Source organism: Equus quagga, chromosome 3 (assembly GCF_021613505.1).
Source record: "Equus quagga isolate Etosha38 chromosome 3, UCLA_HA_Equagga_1.0, whole genome shotgun sequence".
NCBI classification, from domain to species: Eukaryota; Metazoa; Chordata; class Mammalia; order Perissodactyla; family Equidae; genus Equus; species Equus quagga.
Genome location: NC_060269.1, coordinates 90,100,680 through 90,121,599, shown reverse-complemented (window position 1 = coordinate 90,121,599; position 20,920 = coordinate 90,100,680). Strand labels below are relative to the sequence as shown.

General features: G+C 36.1%; 1 protein-coding gene across 2 annotated transcripts in view; it reads left to right on the top strand.

Moving 5' to 3' along the window:
* COPS4 (COP9 signalosome subunit 4) overlaps nucleotides 1-20,920 on the top strand; it is a 45,968-nt gene that overhangs the window by 9,781 nt on the left and 15,267 nt on the right. Inside the window, exons 3-7 of one of the 2 annotated variants that reach the window (XM_046656790.1) lie at nucleotides 3,307-3,458; nucleotides 4,022-4,125; nucleotides 8,819-8,972; nucleotides 9,147-9,297; nucleotides 15,764-15,934. In XM_046656790.1, coding sequence (XP_046512746.1) covers nucleotides 3,307-3,458; nucleotides 4,022-4,125; nucleotides 8,819-8,972; nucleotides 9,147-9,297; nucleotides 15,764-15,934 — 732 coding nt within the window. The remainder of the gene's footprint in view (nucleotides 1-3,306; nucleotides 3,459-4,021; nucleotides 4,126-8,818; nucleotides 8,973-9,146; nucleotides 9,298-15,763; nucleotides 15,935-20,920) is intronic. The other variant, XM_046656791.1, reaches the window with a different exon arrangement.

Genomic DNA, 20,920 nt, shown 5'->3' with positions numbered 1-20,920 from the left:
GCTGTACAAGTGTTAGCCGTTATTAATGTTAAGAACACTCCTTTTGAATGGGAATTAGAAATTTCCCTTCTTCAAGACAGGCTTCCTCACTCCCTAACTTCAAACATATCCAGTTATCTTGGAAATTACTCAAAATTCAGGCTGGAATTTATACTGAGTTAACAATATTAATGATACTTGGTAGTGCTTTACACTTTACAGTGTGCTTTCGCACACATTATCCATCACACAGGATACCCCTTTTAATACCCCTGTGACTAGAGAATGTAGGTATAGATATTCCTGTATAATATATTGTAAAACGAGTCTCAGGATTAAGTAAGTTTTTTTTTTGACTAGATTCAGTTAGTCAGAGGCAGAGCCCAGACTAGAAACTAAGTTTTCGGATTTATAGTCCTTGTTACTTATATTTCCCTGAGAAGTGCTAGTTTGGGTAGTAATTTCTTTCTAACAGTTATAGGTGCTAATGGCGTTTGTGATGAACCTGTTTTACCAATTGCATCCAGTATTATTCAATAATGAATTCCAATGAATGTGCTATAAACTGATTAGTTACAAGACCTGTAAGTTACTGCCTCAAAAAATTGGGGCCTGCAATGTGAGACAAACTGGCCATGGTTTCAGAAAACCTTAGAAATGTCTTTATTGAGAGCATTGCCGTGTAGTAGCAAAAGAACAGTACTTTTTATAAACTTGGATCTTTAATATAAACTTTGAATTCTAACTTTTTTGAAATGCGTGTGTATTGTCTAATTTTTTTAATTTTAATTTTTATTTTATTGAGGTCATAATAGTTTATAACATTGTGAAATTTCAGTTATACATTATTATTTGTCAGTCACCTTATGCCCACCCCAACACCCTTCCCCTCTGGTAACCACTAATCCATTCTCTTTGTCCGTGTGTTTGTTTATTTTCACGTATGAGTGAAATCATACAGTGTTTATCTTTCTCTCTCTGGCTATTTCGCTTAACATAATATCCTCAAGGTCCATCCATGTTGTTGCAAATAGGACGATCTTCTTTTTTTATGGCCGAGTAGTATTCCATTGTATATGTATACCACATCTTCTTTATCTATTCATCAGTCAGTGGGCACTTGGGTTGCTTCCACATCTTGGCTATAGTGAATAATGCTGCAGTGAACATAGGGGTGCATAAGTCTCTTTGAATTGTTGATTTCAAGTTCTTTGGATAAATACCTAGTAGTGGGATAGCTGAATCATATGATATTTCTATTTTTAACTTTTTGAGAAATCTCCATACTGTTTTCCATAGTGGCTGCACCAGGTTACATTCCCACCAGCAGTGTACGAGGGTTCCCTTTTCTCCACATCCTCCTGCATTTGTTGTTGTTTGTCTTGGTAATTATAGCCATTCTAACAGATGTAAGGTGATATCTCATTGTAGTTTTGATTTGCATTTCCCTGATGATTAGTGATGTTGAACATCTTTTCATGCGCCTGTTGGCCATTTGTATATCTTCTTTTGAAAAGTTTCTGTTTATATCCTCTGCCCATTTTTTTTAACTTTTTATTAAGATTATGATAGTTTACAACCTTGTGAAATTTCAGTTGTACATTCTTGTTAGTCATGTTGTAGGTGCACCACTTCACCCTTTGTGCCCTCCCCCCACCCCCCCTCTCCCCTGGTAACCACCAGTCAGTCTCTTTGTCTATATGTTAACTTCTACCTATGAGTGGAGTCATACAGAGTTCATCTTTCTCTATCTGGCTTATTTCACTTAACATAATACCGTCAAGGTCCATCCATGTTGTTGTGAATGGGACAATTTTATCCTTTTTTATGGCTGAGTAGTATTCCATTGTGTATATATACCATATCTTCTTTATTCAATCATCAGATGATGGGCACTTAGGTTGCTTCCACGTCTTGCCTCTGCCCATTTTTTGATCATGTGATTTGTTTTGTTGTTGTTGAGTTGTTATATCAACCGAATGTTTTTTGAACCGTCATTTATTTTCACAGTAACTGCTGATTTAAGACTTAATTTATCTAAGCAGTGGTTCACCAGCATAATGCATTTCTTGAACTGTAATAATAGTGATGACAATAACTAACATTCATTGAGTGCTGTGTGCCAGATACTATTTAGAGTGCTTTATATGTATGGCATTTAATCTTCACAACAGCCTTATCCACATTTTACAGATGAGCAAACAAGCTCAGAGAAGTTTCTTGTCTGAGGGTGTTTAATCAGGAGTCGTGGAAGCAGTGATTCCAGAGCTTTCCTCCTTAATCACATATAATACCCATAAATATTTATAAATAATGTCATAAAATATGTCAATACAGGGGCCAGCCTGGTGGTGCAGCAGTTAAGTTCGCATGTTCCACTTTGGCGGCCTGGGGTTCACTGGTTTGGATCCCAGGTGTGAACATGGCACTGCTTGGCAAGCCATGCTGTGGCAGGCGTCCCACACATAAAGTGGAGCAAGATGCGCACGGATGTTAGCTCAGGGCCCATGTTCCTCAGCAAAAAGAGGAGGATTGGCAGCAGATGTTCGCTCAGGGCTAATCTTCCTTAAAAAAAAAAAAGGTCAATACATCCAGTGCTGACTTAAGTTCTTATTTGTTGTTTTTATTGGGAAAGTACAAGTGGCAGTAACTATCACTACTTGATTTAAATTTCATGAAAAGTATTTCACTGTTTTCTTCTTTAACTCCTTTTTGTAGCTAGGTGGGATATAAGTAAATAAATAAAAATATAGGTGTTTCTGTATCTTCATTTTGTAGAAAAATAAGAGAAAGGAAGAATATAAAATTCCCAACTGTTAAACAAAATGCTTTTCCAACCTTTTTTTTTTTTGAGGAAGATTAGCCCTGAACTAACTGCTGCCAATCCTCCTCTTTTTGCTGAGGAAGACTGGCCCTGAGCTAACATCCATGCCCATCTTCCTCTACTTTCTATGTGGGACGCCTATCACAGCATGGCATGCCAAGTGGTGCCATGTCCGCACTCGGGATCTGAACTGGCGAACCCCAGGCCGCCGAAGCAGAATGTGTGAACTTAACCGCTGTGTCACCGGGCCAGCCCTAACCATTTCTGTTTCTTAGAAAAGTTATGATATTTTTGCTGTTTTGGTGTAGTCATCAAATAATTCAGCATAGGGAAAATTTATTCTGTAATATAAGGTGATAGGGGTGTGGAAATCCCTGAATGATGCATTGAAGGTTGCACTAACATATATTGTTTTTAATATTAATTTTAGGTAAAGATTGATTACTTAATGAAAAATTTATAAATTATTCATGTTTTCTTATCTCTTTTTTTTTTTTGACAAGTGGTAAATGAGAATGTCAGCCTCGTGATCTCTCGACAGTTGCTGACTGATTTCTGCACACATCTGCCTAACCTGCCTGATAGCACAGCCAAAGAAATCTATCATTTCACCTTGGAGAAGATCCAGCCTAGAGTCATTTCATTTGAGGAGCAGGTAAAAATCTAAAGCAGTGATTTTTGAACTTGAGATAATAGCAATTATTTTGAGAGATATCATTAAATTTTTAAAGGAAATAATCGTTCAATTTCATTTTTGCTACAACAGTGTGCCAAACAGCTTTTTACAATGTAAAATCAAATAAGTGTTAGGATGTTGTAACTCCAGCTGACATTTGCTCATATATTACAATTTGATTTTATGAACCAAATGTTATTCTATTTTAAAGAGAACTTTCTAAAATCAGTAAAATTGTTAATTATGCAGAAAACTTAGGAAAACTCCAGCGTTATATATGCAGTAATATAAAAGCAAAACTTACTATTTAAATTATTACCATAATCCACATTGCAGAAATGTATTATTTCAGTTCACTATTTTAATATTCTATGAATGTAAAATTCATAGAAAAATTTGGGTGGTCTTGATAAACTTACTATTTAGTTACCATCTTAATATGTTGGATGAGAGCATTGTCATAATAGTTAAACTTAGCTGTTTATTTTAATTATTTACTAATGTCAGTTGAAATAATTTAACATGTATACCTACTGTTCCAGGTTGCTTCCATAAGACAGCATCTTGCATCTATATATGAGAAAGAAGAAGACTGGAGAAATGCAGCCCAAGTGTTGGTGGGAATTCCTTTGGAAACAGGACAAAAGTATAGTAAATAGTGGATATTGGATGGAAATATATAATTGTTCACTTATGTTTTTTCTTATATTCTAGTGCAGGAAACAATAAACAATTTAATAAGTGAAAAATTTTGTAGGATATTAGAAGGTGAGAAGCACTATGAAGAAAAGAAAAGTAAGGGGCAAAGCGGAGGACTCGTATCATTAAGTAGGGGGATTGGAGTGATAGGGTGGTCCCGATATCACCTTCTCACACACTTGAAGGAGGTGAGGGAGTGGCGCTGAGCTATCGGAGGGAAGAGTAGCAGTAGGTCCTCTTAGAGAAGATGGCTAGTGCAAAAGCCCTAAGATGTCAGCGTGCGTGGAGCGCTTTGAGAAGAGCAAGGAGACCGGTGTGGGTGGAGTGCAGTGAGTGAAGGGGAGAGAGACAGAGGAGGAGATCAGAGAGTACTGGAGGCCAGATTATGTGGGTCTTGTAAGCCATCGTAAGGCCTTTGGCTTTTCTCTAAGTGAAATGAGGGGGAGCCATTGGAGGGTTTTGTACAGAAGACTAACAAGATCTGATTTATATTTTAAAGAATCATTCTGACTACTGGGTTGAGAATAAACATGTTATGATAGAAGTAGGGACATTAGTTAAGAGGCTTATATACTATTGCAGGTGACATGGAGATTGTGAGAAATGTCAGATTCTGGATGTGTTTTTAAGGTAGAGCTAGGGATTTCCTGACAGCTTGGATATGGAATTTGATAAAAAGAGCCAAGATGAGTCCTGATTTTTGGTCTGAATAACTAGAAAGATAGAGTTGCTATCTACTGGTGAAAAATAAGTTTTGAGGGAAGGTGAAGAGTTCCATTTCAGACATGTGATAACCAAGTGGACATATCTAGTAGGGAGTTGAATTTATTAGTCAAGAGTTTAGGAGAGAGGTCTGGGCTAGAGATCTACATTTGGGAGTCATTGATGTATAACTTAAAGCCATTAGATTGGATGAGATTTCCAAGGGAGGGAATATAGATAGAGAAGAGGACTAAGTACTGAGACCAGAACATTCCAACTTAAGAGCTCAGGGGCAGGAGGAAGATACAGCAAGTGAGAAGGATTATCCATTCAGGTAAGAAGAAAACCAGGAGAATGTGGAGTGTGATGTCCTAGAGCCAAAGGAGGAAAATGTATCAAGAAGAAGCGAGTGATCAGCCATGGTGTTGATAGGTCAGATAAGATGAGGAGTGAGGGTTAACCTTTGGAGTTAATAGTGGGGGTCATTGGGGACCTTGACAAAAGCTGTTTTGGTGAAATGGTGGGAGTGAAAAGCTTGATTGCACTAGTTTGAGAGAGAGTGGGAAGAGAGGAATTGGAGATGGTTAAGTATGGGCAGCTCTTTGGAGAAGTTTTCACAAAAGGGACCAGAGAAATAAGGTAGAAGATGACAGCAGAGGTTAGGTTAAGAGATTATTTTTTCTTTTATGATTCAGTGGAAAGTAAAAATTTGATGTAAGAGGGTAGGCGAGAGCATTCTTGCAGGAGTAGACAAGAGAGAAGGAATCTAGTGGAGGGATAGGCTTTAGATAGAGGCTTAGAGTTTCTCAACCTTGGCACTGTTGGCATTTTACACTGGATAATTCTTTGTTGTGGGAGCTATTTGTATATTGCAAGTTGTTGAGCAGCAGCCCAGGCCTCTGCTTACTAGATGCCAATAGCATCACCACCCCTACTTATGACAATCAAAAATATCTGTAGACAGTGCCACGTGTTCCCTGTTGGACAGAATGGCCCCAGTGACCTATGTTAACAGCCAGGAACACAGATTATGTGGGTGCAGACATTAGTGACGTGGTGATGGAGTTTGGGCACGTACTCTTTGATTACTTCAGTATTCTTAGTGAAGTCAGAATCAGAGTCTTCAGCTGGAAGTGTGGATGGGAGTGGGAGTTGTGAGGTTGAGGAGAGACAGGAATATGAGAAGAAATTCTCTAGGAGAGTAAGACAGTGAATGAACTAGGATTGTATAGAATATTTGGCAGCATTAAGGGCTCATTCAAAGGTCATGGTGATTAAAATGAGATCAGTCAGATTGGTTGGGTGTTTTTTTCCATCAGAGTTCATGGATGTGGGAAAGGAGTGGACAAACTGTTGGGTTTAAACAGAGTTATGATTTTGCCCAAGTATGACAGCAAGAGAGGGACGAGGAGTATGAGTGTATATGCAATTCAGTGATTATAGTGACTGACCATAGGAGTTAAGCTGGGTATGAAGGGAAGTGAGGCCCTTAGGGGAAAAAGTAACAGTGTAACACGATCAGTGGTTTGGAGGTCACAGTGGGTTCAATGGATGGCTGGGTTTGGGATACTAGAGAAAGTGAGATGGGAAAACAAAAGATTAAGATGATAGTTTATTCAACCAGTCTTACCTTTTTATATGTATTTTTAAAAACATTTATAGTTCTTTGAAACATTCCTGCAAAGTATATTGTACAAGGATGAAAGATGTGAGAATCTTGGTTATATTATTAAACACACTTGCCCTTTCACTTGGCAAGTTTAAAAATACCAATTGTGAATGACTTAAAAATAATTTCAGCTGCTTCTCTACTCTTTGACCAGATGAACGAGGAATTCTTTTTTGTCTTTGTTAGTATTTGTGGTGATGAGGCAGACACTACTTCAGGCATCTTGCTTCTTAGGCATTACTTATTAAATTGTTACGCAGTGATACTCCTTGAAAAAGCAGCCAGTTTATACAAAAGCCTTCTTATGTAGGTGTTGAATTTTGCTGTCCAAGACCCTCTTGTTAATTTTTTTTTCCTGATAGTTTGAAAAGGCTGGGCTTTCTTGATTGCTTTGGTCTTGTTCTGTCTGGAGCATTTTCTCCCTTGCACAGAGCAATTGATTTACATTCACTGGTATTTGAAATAAATGTAAAATTAGATATTGTTCTTTGCGGTGATGGGAATTATCATTTTGATAGTACTCTAGCATTATCTTTGTGAGGATACCAAAGAACTGAAAATTTTAGTGGTTTCCTACACAAGTTAAAGTGATTAAAAATAGAGTTTGGATAAATAATTAGGACTTTTTTCTTTAAAAAACGATTTCATTCTGATTATGAAAGTAATAGATACAATAAGCACATCATAAAATTTGAAAGTATAGTCCTGTTTATAGCAGTTCATGTAAATTTGAGTTGTGAATGGAAATAATATAGTGCAAAATATTAATAAAATATAGTTCATGGAAAAAATTGAATTAGTATAAAAAATTTAAAAGTGAAGAAATAGGGGCTGGCCCCGTGGCCGAGTGGTTAAGTTCGCGCGCTCCGCTGCAGGCGGCCCAGTGTTTCGTTAGTTCGAATCCTGGGCGCGGACATGGCACTGCTCATCAGACCACGCTGAGGCAGCGTCCCACATGCCACAACTAGAAGAACCCACAACGAAGAATACACAACGATGTACCTGGGGGCTTTGGGGAGAAAAAGGAAAAAATAAAATCTTTAAAAAAAAAAAAAAAAAAAAAAAGTGAAGAAATAATTTCAAAGGTGAGGCCAAGTGAGAATTGTAAACTCTGTTCTTGCCACATGGTGGCACCACTTTTGCTGGTAAATAGAAAAGATTTTTTTTGTGAGGACTAATCTTGAATTCTTTTAGTTTTGAGTTATGTGAGGTCTTCAGTTATATATTTCTTGCATAAAATGTGACCCCTGGGATAAAGAAGAAAATGAAAACCACCTGTAATCTCACCACCCAGAGATGATTGCTATCTTGGTATATATGTATAGAAATACATTTTAATGGTGTTTCACATAGTTTTATACAGTTTTCTCACTTAGCAAAAATACGTGATGACTATTATCACATATTAATGATTATAATAACTGTATATTTATGTACCACAACTTAATTGATTACCATAAATATTAGGTGATTTTCATTTTCTTCCTATTTTAGATATTTATGATTAACTTTGCAAATGAATATCCTCCTTGTACATACATATGTGTGCACATCCTTGATTATTTTCTTAGGATTTATTTTCTAGAGGGAGAGTATAGTGGATAAAGAGTAGATGCATTTTAAAGAATTCAAAGGGTTGTTGGAGAGAATATTGGCAAATTGTTTTCCAGGGTGGTTGTATTCATTTATAGTCCTACCAGTGGTATATGATGTACTCCTGAACTGGGAATTTTTTTTTTTTAAGATCTTTGACTTGTGAGGTGATTTGAGGATTAGAAGAAGCTAAAATGTAGGGACCAGCCCCGTGGCCGAGTGGTTAAGTTCGTGCTCTCTACTTAGGCAGACCAGGGTTTCACCGGTTCGATCCTGGGTGCCGACATGGCACTGCTCTTCAGGCCATGCTGAGGCAGCGTCCCACATGCCACAACTAGAAGGACACACAACTAAAATATGCAACTATGTACTGGGGGAATTTGGGGAGAAAAAGAAGAAAAAAAATGGCAAAAGTTGTTAGCTCAGATGCCAAGCTTTAAAAAAAAAAAAAGCTAAAATGTAATATGACAACAATGATAAAAATAAAAATTCAATAAAACTTACTTAGAAATGTTTTGTAACTTTTCTATAATGTAATGCAGTAAAAATTTTGATTCTGTTAACAAAATATATAAGGAAAAATGTATAATTATATATATATAAATTATTTTCTACCATGCCTAAAAATTTTCTTGATAAAATATTTGTCCTTCTGTGGTTTTCTGTTATGTCCTAGACAGTACAATGTAGATTATAAACTGGAGACATACCTGAAGATTGCTAGGCTATATCTGGAGGATGATGATCCCGTCCAGGCAGAGGCTTACATAAATCGAGCATCATTGCTTCAGAATGAATCAACCAACGAACAGTTACAGATACATTATAAGGTAACAGATGAGCTGATTTGGAATTAATTTTGTATTGGAGAATCCTGCTATACTAAGATGCTCCGGAACATCTGATAAATGCTATTATGTATTAGAAATTCTCTCTCTCTCTTTTTTAGTTTTTGCTTTTGCTTTTTAATTTCCCCCCCTCATTAAAGCATTTTCCCTCTATAGGTATGCTATGCACGTGTTCTTGATTACAGAAGAAAATTCATTGAAGCTGCACAAAGGTACAATGAGCTCTCTTACAAGACAATAGTGCACGAAAGTGAAAGACTAGAGGCCTTAAAACATGCTTTGCACTGTACCATCTTAGCATCAGCAGGTAAACTCATCATTTATGCTTTAATGAACAGTCAGTTAACTTTGCTTAATAATTTCAGGTTCGTTACTCTTGGAGGATTTAGCAAGGAACTATTCTTCAAGTGGATGTCTTATTGATGCAGTTAGGGTAGGTTTAGTTTAAACATTTAAACACAAAAACAGCAATAAAATTGCTAATTTAAAAAAATTTAAATATACATGTATTAGTTTATTACCAACATGTATTAGGAATAGTTAAGAGAAATAATATGAAGTTTAGTTCTCCTAAAATATCACTGAACAAGTGGATATCAAATTAAGTGAAAACTACATAGAGGGAAACAAAAATTAAAATCTAGAGATCGGTGATAAGATAATTAATGTACTGGTTTTGGGATTTTTTTTACCTTTCAAACCTCAGTTTTAGACCTGGCATTTATCCTTCACTAAATATAAAAAATAAACTATTATTTGTTCTTTTTACTAAGTTATAGCATGTAAACTTATAAAGCAGAAAGGACATTGAGAAGAAATGCTGATAGTTCTAAACCATGGCTTTTCTAAATCATTTTAGAATGTTTATTCTTAAACTGTGTTTCATTGAGAGCCTAATGACATTTTCAGTCTGCAGAATTCATTCTTTATGAAGCAGTGATCTTATTTATTTTATTTTTGTTACTGAAAAGGCATTATATAAACGTGATAGTGCTTCCTGTTCTAAAGAACTGTTAGGGGTTTCTTGTATTTCCTTCAATAGAAAAGTGTGTATGTATCTGTATCCCCTTTTGTTATACACAAATGATAGCATGATAGACACACTTTTGCAATTTGCTTTTTTCATGTAGCTGTGTGTCTTGGTGGTCTTTATATGTAAATATGTACAGCCTATTCTTTTGTATCTTCTATTGCTTGGCTTTATCATATTTTATTTAGTTAATTACAAACAATGCTGTAGTGATTATGCACATATTTGAATTTATGCATAGGTTAAATGCTTTGGTCCAGGGGTACATACATTTAAACTTTTGATAGAAATTATACTTTGCTCTTTAATGTTACACTCCAAACAACAACGTCCTGTGTACCTGATTGCTCACACACACATATATATTACCAATTTGTAATCTTTGCTAATGTGGTAGATGAAAAATAGTATCTTATTCTAGTTTTAATTTTAATTTCATTTATTATGAATGCTCTTTAGCATCTTTTCATGTTAAAAAAATGGTTGAAAAACGTGTATTTTTTTTGAGTGAATTATTTGTTTATGTCCATTAGCCATTTTTTGAGTTTTTGTCCTTTTCTTGGTGACTTATAAAAGTTCTTTATGTATATAAGAAAATTAACCTTTTTTTTTTTTTGCCAATTTTCATCTCTTTTTGGCTTTGCTTATGACATTTTTGCCATGTAAAAACTTTTGGTTTTTATAAAGTTCAATGTATTAATCTTTTCTTTTTTTAGCTTCTGGGTTTTGTTGACTTGCTTAGAAAGGCATTCCCTATTCTGAAATTATATAAATTCTCTCCCGTGTTTTCCTCCAGTACTTTAGGCTTTAGGTTCTCAGATCCATTGGTCTCAGGACCCCTTTACTCTGAGAAGTTGAGAACCCTAGACAGCTGTTGTTTATGTAGGTTATATCTATTGATTACTGTATTAGAAATTGAAATGAGAAAGTTTAAAAATGTTAATTCATTTAAAAGTAACAATAATTGATCCATTACATATAAACATAAAGGACATATTTTTGTGAAAAGAACTATATTTTCCAAAGCAAAAAAAGTTAGGAGAATGGGATTTTTACATTTTTTCAAATCCTTTTAATGTCTAGCTTAATAGACAAAAGCTGAATTCTTAAAAGTACTTCTGTATTCAGTCTGTTTTGTGATATTGTTTAGTGGAAGTATGTGAAGAAAATCCAGCCTCACACAGATGTGTAGTAGAAAAGGGAGGCATATTTAATGGCTTTTTCAGATTTTTATGGATATTGTTCTTTGATACTATACTAAACTTGACAAGTGGTATAATATTTTATGCGTTAGGTGTGATGTGACGTCTGAAACCATATCAGTGAGCTTTTTGCACTCTGTTATGTTAAAGTCTTGGTCTCTCTTGCGCTTTAAATGGATCTTTTGCCAGTGCAAGATTTTGTACTATCATGTATTGGTTATTTGGAAAACACTGGTTGGCTGAGTTAGACAGAGCTTCCACATAGTGATGTCCTTTATTATATAGAAAAATTACATTTGAATATAGTACCACTGAGCTCATTAAAAAAAAAGCTTTAAGTATTAGAAAGCTGTCAGGCTCATGGTGGCAGATACAAGTTTTCCAAAAATTATTTTTTCTTGAAAACTTTAATTTTATCAGGGGCAACAAATATTCTTGGTTGGTGGAGACAGACTCACTTTGTTAATTTTTAAGAAAATGTCTGCCAGATACTCAAGTCTGAAAAACCATAATTTGTCAGTTGTTATTTCAAGTAATTGGTGTTCTATGGAAAAGAAACACTGGTTCAGCTTGCAGTGTTTCCTTGGGACAACCATTGTTCTTCGATTTGCAGCAGAAGTGTTTTATGTGCATTTCCCACTTTGTCACACAAAATATTAAAAAGATGTATTCTCAAGTGTCAAGATTTAACAAATAATTTTTACTGCTGCAGGGACATTCTTAAGTGAAACCACCATTTTTTGTTTTGACTGTGTGTGACACAATACATTTGGTGCCACTGCCTTGATTTGTGTTGTGGTACCAGTAGTTTTAGCCACCATTGCTTTTGCACCACTAGTGCAAATGTCAACACAGTGAAAAAAGCAAAGGATGTCTTTGTTTTTTTAAAAAGAAAATGGTGTTCACATCAGTGATCTGTTGAAAAGGCCTTGGGGACCCCCTTTGAGAACTGCTGCTTTAGGGTTTCATTTAGTACCTTCCTACTTCCTCCTAGTTACTACCTCCAGCCCCCAACTCTCCGAGAGTAATCATTAGTATAGATTAGTTTACCTGCTTCTTGAATTTACCTGTAAATTTTAATCTATTTGGATTTATTTTAGTGTAAGGAATGAGATAGGGAATTAAGGTTTTTTTTTCTTCATGGCTAGGCATTGGACCTAGCATCCTTTATTGAATAATACATCTTTTTTTCCCTATTGATTTGAAATGCGTTATAGTAAGATTTCTGGACATAATATTCTCTTCCATTAATTAGTCTATTTATGAATATACTAGTACTATGCTCTTTGAATTATTGTAGCTTTATAGTATGTTTTATTATCTAGCAGAGCTTCTCTCCTTTCATTATTCTTTTTCTAAATTTTCCTGACATTTTGTCATAGTTGCTTTCTCTCTCGTTTATACACATGCACACGTTTTTTGATGTATCGTTTCAAAGTAAGTTGTAGGCCATCATGACACTCCTTCTTTATATATCATCATGCATCTCCTAAGAATAGGAACATTTTTCTATGTACTTGCAATACCATTATCATCCCTAAAAAAATTTAACAAGTGATTTTGCTATAGAAGCTAGCATCTGGTCCCTGTTATCATTGCTTCAGTTGTCTCAGGAATATCTTTTATACTTGCCTTTTTCCCCTGAACAAGGAAAAGTTCATATGTGGCATGTGGTGATTATGTCTCTTTAGAGTCTTTTAGTCTAGAATAGTTTCCTCGCTTTTTTCCTCCATCTTTATTGAGATATAGTTGACATATAACATTGTATAGTTTCCTCACTTAAAAAATACTCACTTTTTGAAGAGTTCAAGGAAGTTGCTTTGTAGAAGTCCTTCATTCTAGATTTGTCTGATATATATTGTTTACTTATTCCTAATCCTGTGTATTTCCTGTAAACTGGAAGTTAGCCAAACGTTAGATTAACTTCAGGTTAAAACTTTTCTAGCAAGAATTCCTCATAGTGACGCTGTGTAGTATGCTTGCTGTTGCGTCCCATCAGAGGGCACGTGATGTCACGTTGTCCCACCATTATTGATGCAAATTTGGTCATGTAGTTAAGGTAGAGATTCCACTGTAAAAGTATATTTTCCTCTTTGCATTTTGGAAATCATTTATGGGATGCTGCTTTGACAACTCTAAAAAATCCTGTTCCCCAACTACCTTTCAATAATTTAGTATCTATTAATAATCCTTGCTTGGATCATTCATTATATTGTGTGCTGAAAAATGTGATTTACTACTAATTCTATTCTTCTGCATTTGTTAGCTGCTATTCTTCTGTAAGAACTTTCCTTTTGATTTTCTTTCTTCTTTTAGTATCATTAAGGACTTTTTTTCTGCTTATTTTTCTGTGTGTATAATATATACACAGAAAAGTGTACAGCTTGGGGCTGGCCCAGTGGCATAGCGGTTAAGTTGGCATGCTCCACTTTGGCAGCCCAGGGTTTGTGGCTTCGGATCCTGGGTGCAGACCTACACGCTACTCATCAAGCCATGATGTGGCGGCATCCCGCATACAAAATAGAGGAAGACTGACACAGATGTTAGCTCAGGGACAATCTTTCTCAAGCAAAAGGAGGACAATTGGCAACAGATGTTAGCTCAGGGCCAATCTTCTTCACTTAAAAAAAAAAGTGTACAGTTTGATGAATTGTAACAAATGAACATTAGGAATAGTACTGCTATGAACATTCTTGTATATTTGACTCATTTTTTATTTATTCCGTGTGTTATAGTAAATTATATTTATAATTAATTTGATGCTCAAGTTCCAAATATGACCAGATCATGTCTTTTTGACATGGCCTCATTTTTTGAATGGTTGCCTACATTGTAGCATAAAAGATGCCTTAGACTCATTTTGTATTTCTCCTGCCCCAGACTTGAAATCAGCTATTTTTCAAGGATCCCTAGTTCCTTTTAATGAAGATACCAAGATTGGGATGCTAGGTGTGCTCATTACTTCTGGGTGTCATTGTGGTTAGGCTCTTACTGTATATAGAGCTAGAAAATATTTAAATAGAAAAAGGTTGTTCAGGGCTGGGCCCGGTGGTGCAGCAGTTAAGTTCGCACATTCTGCCTCAGTGGCCCGGGGTTCACCAGTTCATATCCTGGGTGTGGACATGGCACTGCAAGGCAAGCCATGCTGTGGTAGGCGTCCCACATATAAAGTAGAGGAAGATGGGCATGGATGTTAGCTCAGGGCCAGTCTCCCTCAGCAAAAAGAGGAGGATTGGCAGCAGATGTTAGCTCAGGGCTAATCTTCCTCAAAAAAAAAAAGAAAAAGAAAAAGTTTGTTTATAGAATTATTGCCATTAGTTTGGTTTCTGTAATGTCATCAATTGTCATGTAATTTTTCACCATTTAAAGATCCTTGAAAGTATAAATTGAAACTATGAATATTGTTTCCAATCTGAGAAATATTTGTTCATCTTCTATAATTTTTCTTTTTCGTGAGGAAGATTGGCCCTCCACTAACATCTGTTGCCAATCCTCCTCTTTTTGCTTGAAGGGGATTGTCCCTGAGCTAACACCTGTGACACTCCTCCCCTATTTTGTATGTGGGATGCCACTACAGCATGGCCTGATGAACAGTGCTAGGTCTGCGCTTGGGATCCAAACCCGCGAGCCCTGGGCTGCTAAAGTGGAGTGCGTGAACTTAACCACTACACCACCAGGCTGACCCCATCTTTTATAATTTTTTTTTTTATTATTACCAAGGGACTGCATGTTCATTTATTGAAATACAAATAAACAAGAAGAAAATAATACCTATAATTGGAATCACTCATAACATTTTGGTGTAAACCATATTCTTCACCTATGAATATACAGTTGATCCTCATTATTTGTAGATTCCATATCTGTGCGTTTGCCTACTTGCTAACTCCAAAATCAGTACTCGTGCTTTCACAGTCATTTGCAGACTTACACAGAGCAGCAAAGAATTGGAGTCCCCTGACTTATGTTTCCAGCTGAGGTTGAACAAGGTAACCCTCTGCCTTCTTGTTTCAGCTCTCATACTATAAACAAGTGTCCTTTCGGTGGTCAATTTAACACCATGGGTTTCACATTTTGTGCTTTCTGTGGTTGATTTCACTGTTAAAAATGGCCCCTAAGCATAGTCCTGAAGTGCTCTCTTGGTTCTTATGCATAGGAAGTCTGTGATGTGCCTTATGGAGAAAATACGTGTGTTAGATAAGCTTAATTCAGGCATGTTTTCTGTGAGTTCAATATTAATGAATCTTCAATATATATTAAATAAGGTACCTTTAAACAAAAACACACATGAACAAAGTTACATATTGATCAGCTGACAAACATGTTGTGACCGGAGGCTCGCAGGAACCCAGTCCTGTGTTCCCACTAGGGCAGCAGTTAAGTAGTCCCTGATTCAGTGGTGGCAGCAACTTTTTAGAACGTAACTACTGCAAATAATGAGACTCCACTGTATATTTTAGTAGGCAAAAAATAGGTCGTGCGATATTTTTCATTGAAGACATAGATGGTGAGAGTATTTGATGTTCATTTGTTTCCCTTAGGACAGCAGCGTTCTCGGATGCTAGCTACTCTTTTTAAGGATGAAAGGTGCCAGCAACTTGCTGCTTATGGGATCCTAGAGAAAATGTACCTAGATAGGATCATCAGAGGAAATCAACTTCAAGAATTTGCTGCCATGCTGATGCCTCACCAAAAAGCAACCACAGCTGATGGTAATGATCATGTTTTATAAGTGTGTGGTAGTAAATATTTAGGTACACGTTAGTGGAAAGTATGTTAAATTTGAAGCATCTCGATGTCTTCCTATAATATTTTTATGTAACAGTTGATGATTCCTTTTTTAAAAAAGGAATATTATATTGACTGAAGATGAGTATCATACACAGATATGGGTTTGAAGTATAAAAATAGCTCTCTTGGAAAGTATTGTGGAATGATGCATTTTTTGGAAAGGCTAGGGGCAGAAGAATTATAGGCTATGCTTATAGTGCCTGATTTTTTAAAAACTCGAACCGTTTGATTAGGTACCTTAATTAACCTTAAGCATCAGTTTGTAGTAGAGCATAATGATCCAGTCCTATTTTAGATAGAGCAAAATTTGGCACAGTAACTTACCCAAGGTTGTTCAGGATGAAAGTGTTGCCAATAAAAATAGATATTGGTGTCGTGTTTCCTAGCCAAGGGATGTATTTGCTTAAGTTGAACTACCTTTGCCAGGAAATAAGTTTTTAATAGTTGCTTGTTCATAACATCAATTATTTTAAGTATGTTTGTCTACAGAGATTTGAAAGTAGCTTATAACAATAACATATGATACTAAAAATATAGATGTAGGCCATCAGAAACCTGGAAAAGGTTAAGATAAATGTACAGATCTGTTAGACTCACTGCCTTGGGTTCATTGTCATCCTGTATTGAAGAGAATTCAGTCGTAAAGGGTTATTTATGTAGGGGCTAGCTGAAGGTTGTATGCTTTACCCATCTTACAGCCCTGGATTGAATGAGGGGATTATTTTGACCCCCTATTGAATTTCTTTATTTAATTGTCCTTTAAGAAGCAAACCAAGGGATTCTCCTCTTTCTGTCTAAAGGAGGTTTTTTTCTATAGGATATTCTTTATGGATATCCTCAGGAAAATTTCCTTTACAGTCTTAGGATTAGTTGTGATTCTCCTGAGCAGTTGGTTTTTATCTTATTTAAACACACCGTGAATTAATAAACTGATTGGTTTTCTTATTTTGGTTGGCTACGAGAAAGCTTAAAATTAAATTTGAAGCCCACCTGTAAATAGTGTGTGTTTTGATTGTTGCTTTTGACTTTTAAATTCTCGTGTCTTTTGTTCTGTGTATTCTTCTGAGCAGCTTTAAGTTCTTTTTGCAGGAAGATGTCTGACAAACAAGTTAAAAGCTAGATAAATAAGAAAAAGTTTCCAGAATTGAAACAGTTAGCTTCAGATTGGACTTTGAGCTTTCTGGCTGTGAAAGAAGCATGAAAAGATATAATCAGAGAATTTTTTTCTGAAAAGAGGGATACTCTCTAGGATCTCTGAGGGCACAAATGATTCTCAGATTTTTCACACGGGACTGTATACGGCGTCCAGGGGTTTTGTCATCTTCCTCTTGCATTTTAGAACTTTTTGCTTTCCTTATTTCTTCTTGGACATTTGTGTTTATTGGCGTTACAACCCTAGGCTACCAATCTTGAGACATAGTTATTTTTCTTTAGTTATAATTCAGTGATTTCTACTATATTCCCAGAGTTGTGCAAAATTAATACCAATCTTCTGCTCTATAGATTTGTCTATTCTGGGCATTTCGTATAAATGGAATCATGTAATATATGCTTTTTGTGACTGCCTCCTTTCATTTAGTGTAATGTTTGCGGGGTTCATCCATGTTGTAGCATGTATCAGTACTTCATTCTTTTTTTTTTTTTTTTTTAAGATTTTATTTTTTCCTTTTTCTCCCCAAAGCCCCCCGGTACATAGTTGTGTATTCTTCGTTGTGGGTTCTTCTAGTTGTGGCATGTGGGACGCTGCCTCAGTGTGGTCTGATGAGCAGTGCCACGTCCGCGCCCAGGATTCGAACTAACGAAACACTGGGCCGCCTGCAGCGGAGCGCGCGAACTTAACCACTCGGCCACGGGGCCAGCCCCAGTACTTCATTCTTTTTTACTGCCAAATAATACTCGAATATATGGATGTACCACATTTTATTTCTTTGTCAGTTGACAGACATTTAGATTATTTTCACTTTTTTGCTATTAAATAATACTGCTATGAACATTTATATAGACTTTTTTTGTGGATGTACATTTTTAATTCTCTTGGGTCTATACCTAGGAGTAGAATTACTGGGTCATATGGTAACTCTGTGCTTAATCTTTTCAGAAGCTACCAGATAGTTTTCCAAAGCAGCTGCTCCATTTTACATTTCTGCCAGCTGTGTGTGAGGGTTTCATTTTCTCCGTATTCTCTTCCACATTTATTATCTGTATTTTTGATTTAGCCGTCGTAGTGGTTTTTTGTTTTTTTTTTTTTTGAGGAAGATTAACCCTGAGCTAACATCTGCTGCCAATCCTCCTTTTTTTGCTGAGGAAGGCTGGCCCTGAGCTAACATCCATGCCCATCTTCCTCTACTTTATATGTGGGATGCCTACCACAGCATGGCTTGCCAAGCGGTGCCATGTCCACACCCGGGATCCAAACTGGTGAACCCTGGACCGCCGAAGCAGAATGTGCACACTTAACCGCTGCGCCACATCATGGTCAGCCCCTCACTGTGGTTTTGATTTGCATGTCGCTAAGGGCTAATGATCTTGAGCACCTTTTCATGTGCTTATTGGCCATTTGAATATCTTTAGAGAAATGTCTATTCAGATCCTTTGCCAGTTTTTTAATTGGGTTATCTTTCCTTTTGTTATTGAATTATAATTATTCTTTATATGTACTGGATCTGATCATTATCAGACAAATGATTTGCAAATATTTTCTCCCATTCTATCTGTTGTTTCTTTACTTTTTTGATGCTGTCCTTTGAAACACAAAAGTTTTTAATTTTGATGAAGTCCAGTTTATCTGTTTTTTCTTTTGTTGCTTGTGCTTTCAGTGTTGAATCTAAGAATCCATTGCCCCATCCAAGGTCATGAAGACTGGTTCTGTTTTCTTATAAAAGTTTTATAGTTGTAGCTCTTACATGTAGGTCTGTGATTCTTTTTTTTTTTCTTTCTAGTGGTTGCCAAGATTTATTGAATGCTTATGATGTGCCATATACTCTTCTAAATTTTTTACATGGATGCTTGCATATAATCCTCACATTGACCCTATGGGGTAGACACTGTTTTTTTTTTGTTTATTTTATTGCGGTCATAATGGTTTATAACTTTGTGAAATTTGAGGTGTACATTATTATTTATCAGTTTCTGTATAGACTGCATCATGCTCACCACTAATAGTCTAATTTTTATCCGTCACTGTGTATATGTGCCCCTTTACCCCTTATGCCCACCTGCCAACCCCCTGTCCCTCTGGTAACCACTAATCTGTTCCCTTTATCCATGTGTTTGTTTATCTTCCACATATGAGTGAAATCATATGGTGTGTGTCTTCCCGTCTGGCTTATTTCCGCTTAACATAATACCCTCAAGATCCATCCATGTTGTTGCAGATGGGACAATTTTGTCTTTTTTTATGGCTGAGTAGTATTCCATTGGATTTATATACCATATCTTCTTTATCCACACATCAGTCAGTGGGCACTTAGGTTGCTTCCATGTCTTGGCTGTTATGAATAATGCTGCAGTGAACATAGGGTTAAATAAGTCTCTTTGAATTGTTGATTTCAAGCTCTTTGCATAAATACTCACTAGTGGGATAGCTGGGTTGTATGGTATTTCTATTTTTAATTTTTTGAGAAATTTCCATACTGTTTTCCATAGTGGCTGTACCAGTTTGCATTCCCACCAGCAGTGTATGAGGGTTCCCTTTTCTCCACATCCTCTGTAACATTTGTTGTTTTTTGTCTTGATAATTATAGCCATTCTAACAGGTGTAAGGGGATATCTCGTAGTTTTGATTTGCATTTCCCTGATGACTAGTGATGTTGAAGATCTTTTCATGTATTTGTTGGCCATCTGTATATCTTCTTCTGAAAAATGTCTGTTTGTATCCTCTGCCCATTTTTTGATCAGGTTGTTTGTCTTTTTGTTGTTGAGTTGTATGAGTTCTTTATGTATTTTGGAGATTAACCCCTTGTTGGATATACGGTTTGCAAATATTTTCTCCCAGTTTGTGGGTTGCCTTTTCGTTTTGTTCATAGTTTCCTTTACCTTGCAGAAGCTCTTTAGTCTGATGAAGTCCCTTTTGTTTTTTTCTTTTCTTTCCCTTGCCTGACTAGACATGCTATTTAAAAAAATCCTTTGAAGACTGATGTCAAAGAGTGTACTGCCTGTATTTTCTTCTAGGAGCTTTATTGTTTCACGTCTTCAATTCATTTTGTCTTTAATCCATTTTGAGTTAATTTTTGTGTATGGCATACAATAATGGTCTACTTTCATTCTTTTGCATGTGGCTATCCAGTTTTCCCAGCACCATTTATTGAAGAGACTTTCCTTTCTCTATTGTATGTTCTTAGCTCCTGTGTCAAAGATTAGCTGTCTGTAGATGTGGTGTTTTATTTCTGGGCCTTCAATTCTGTTCTGCTGATCTGTGTGTCTGTTTGTGTACCAGTACCATGCTGTTCTGGTTACTATAGCTTTGTAGTATGTTTTGAAGTCAGGGATTGTGATGCCTCCAGCTTTGTTCTTTTTCTCAGGATAGCTTTAGCTGTTCAGGGTCTTTTGTTGCCCCATATGAATTTTAGGATTCTTTGCTCTATTTCCATGAAGATTGTCATTGGGATTCTGATTAGAATTGCACTGAATCTGTAGATTGCTTTAGATGGTCTGGAAATTTTAGCTATGTTTATTCTTCTAATCCATGTGCATCAAATATCTTTCCATTTCTTTATGTCATCATTGATTTCTTTCAATAATATTTTATAGTTTTTGTTATATAGATCTTTCCCTTCCTTGGTTAAGTTTATTCCTAGATATTTTATTCTTTTTGTTGTAACTGTAAATAGGATTGTATTCTTGAGTTCTCTTTCTGTTAGCTTGTTATTAGAGTACAGAAATGCGACTGATTTTTGTAAGTTGATTTT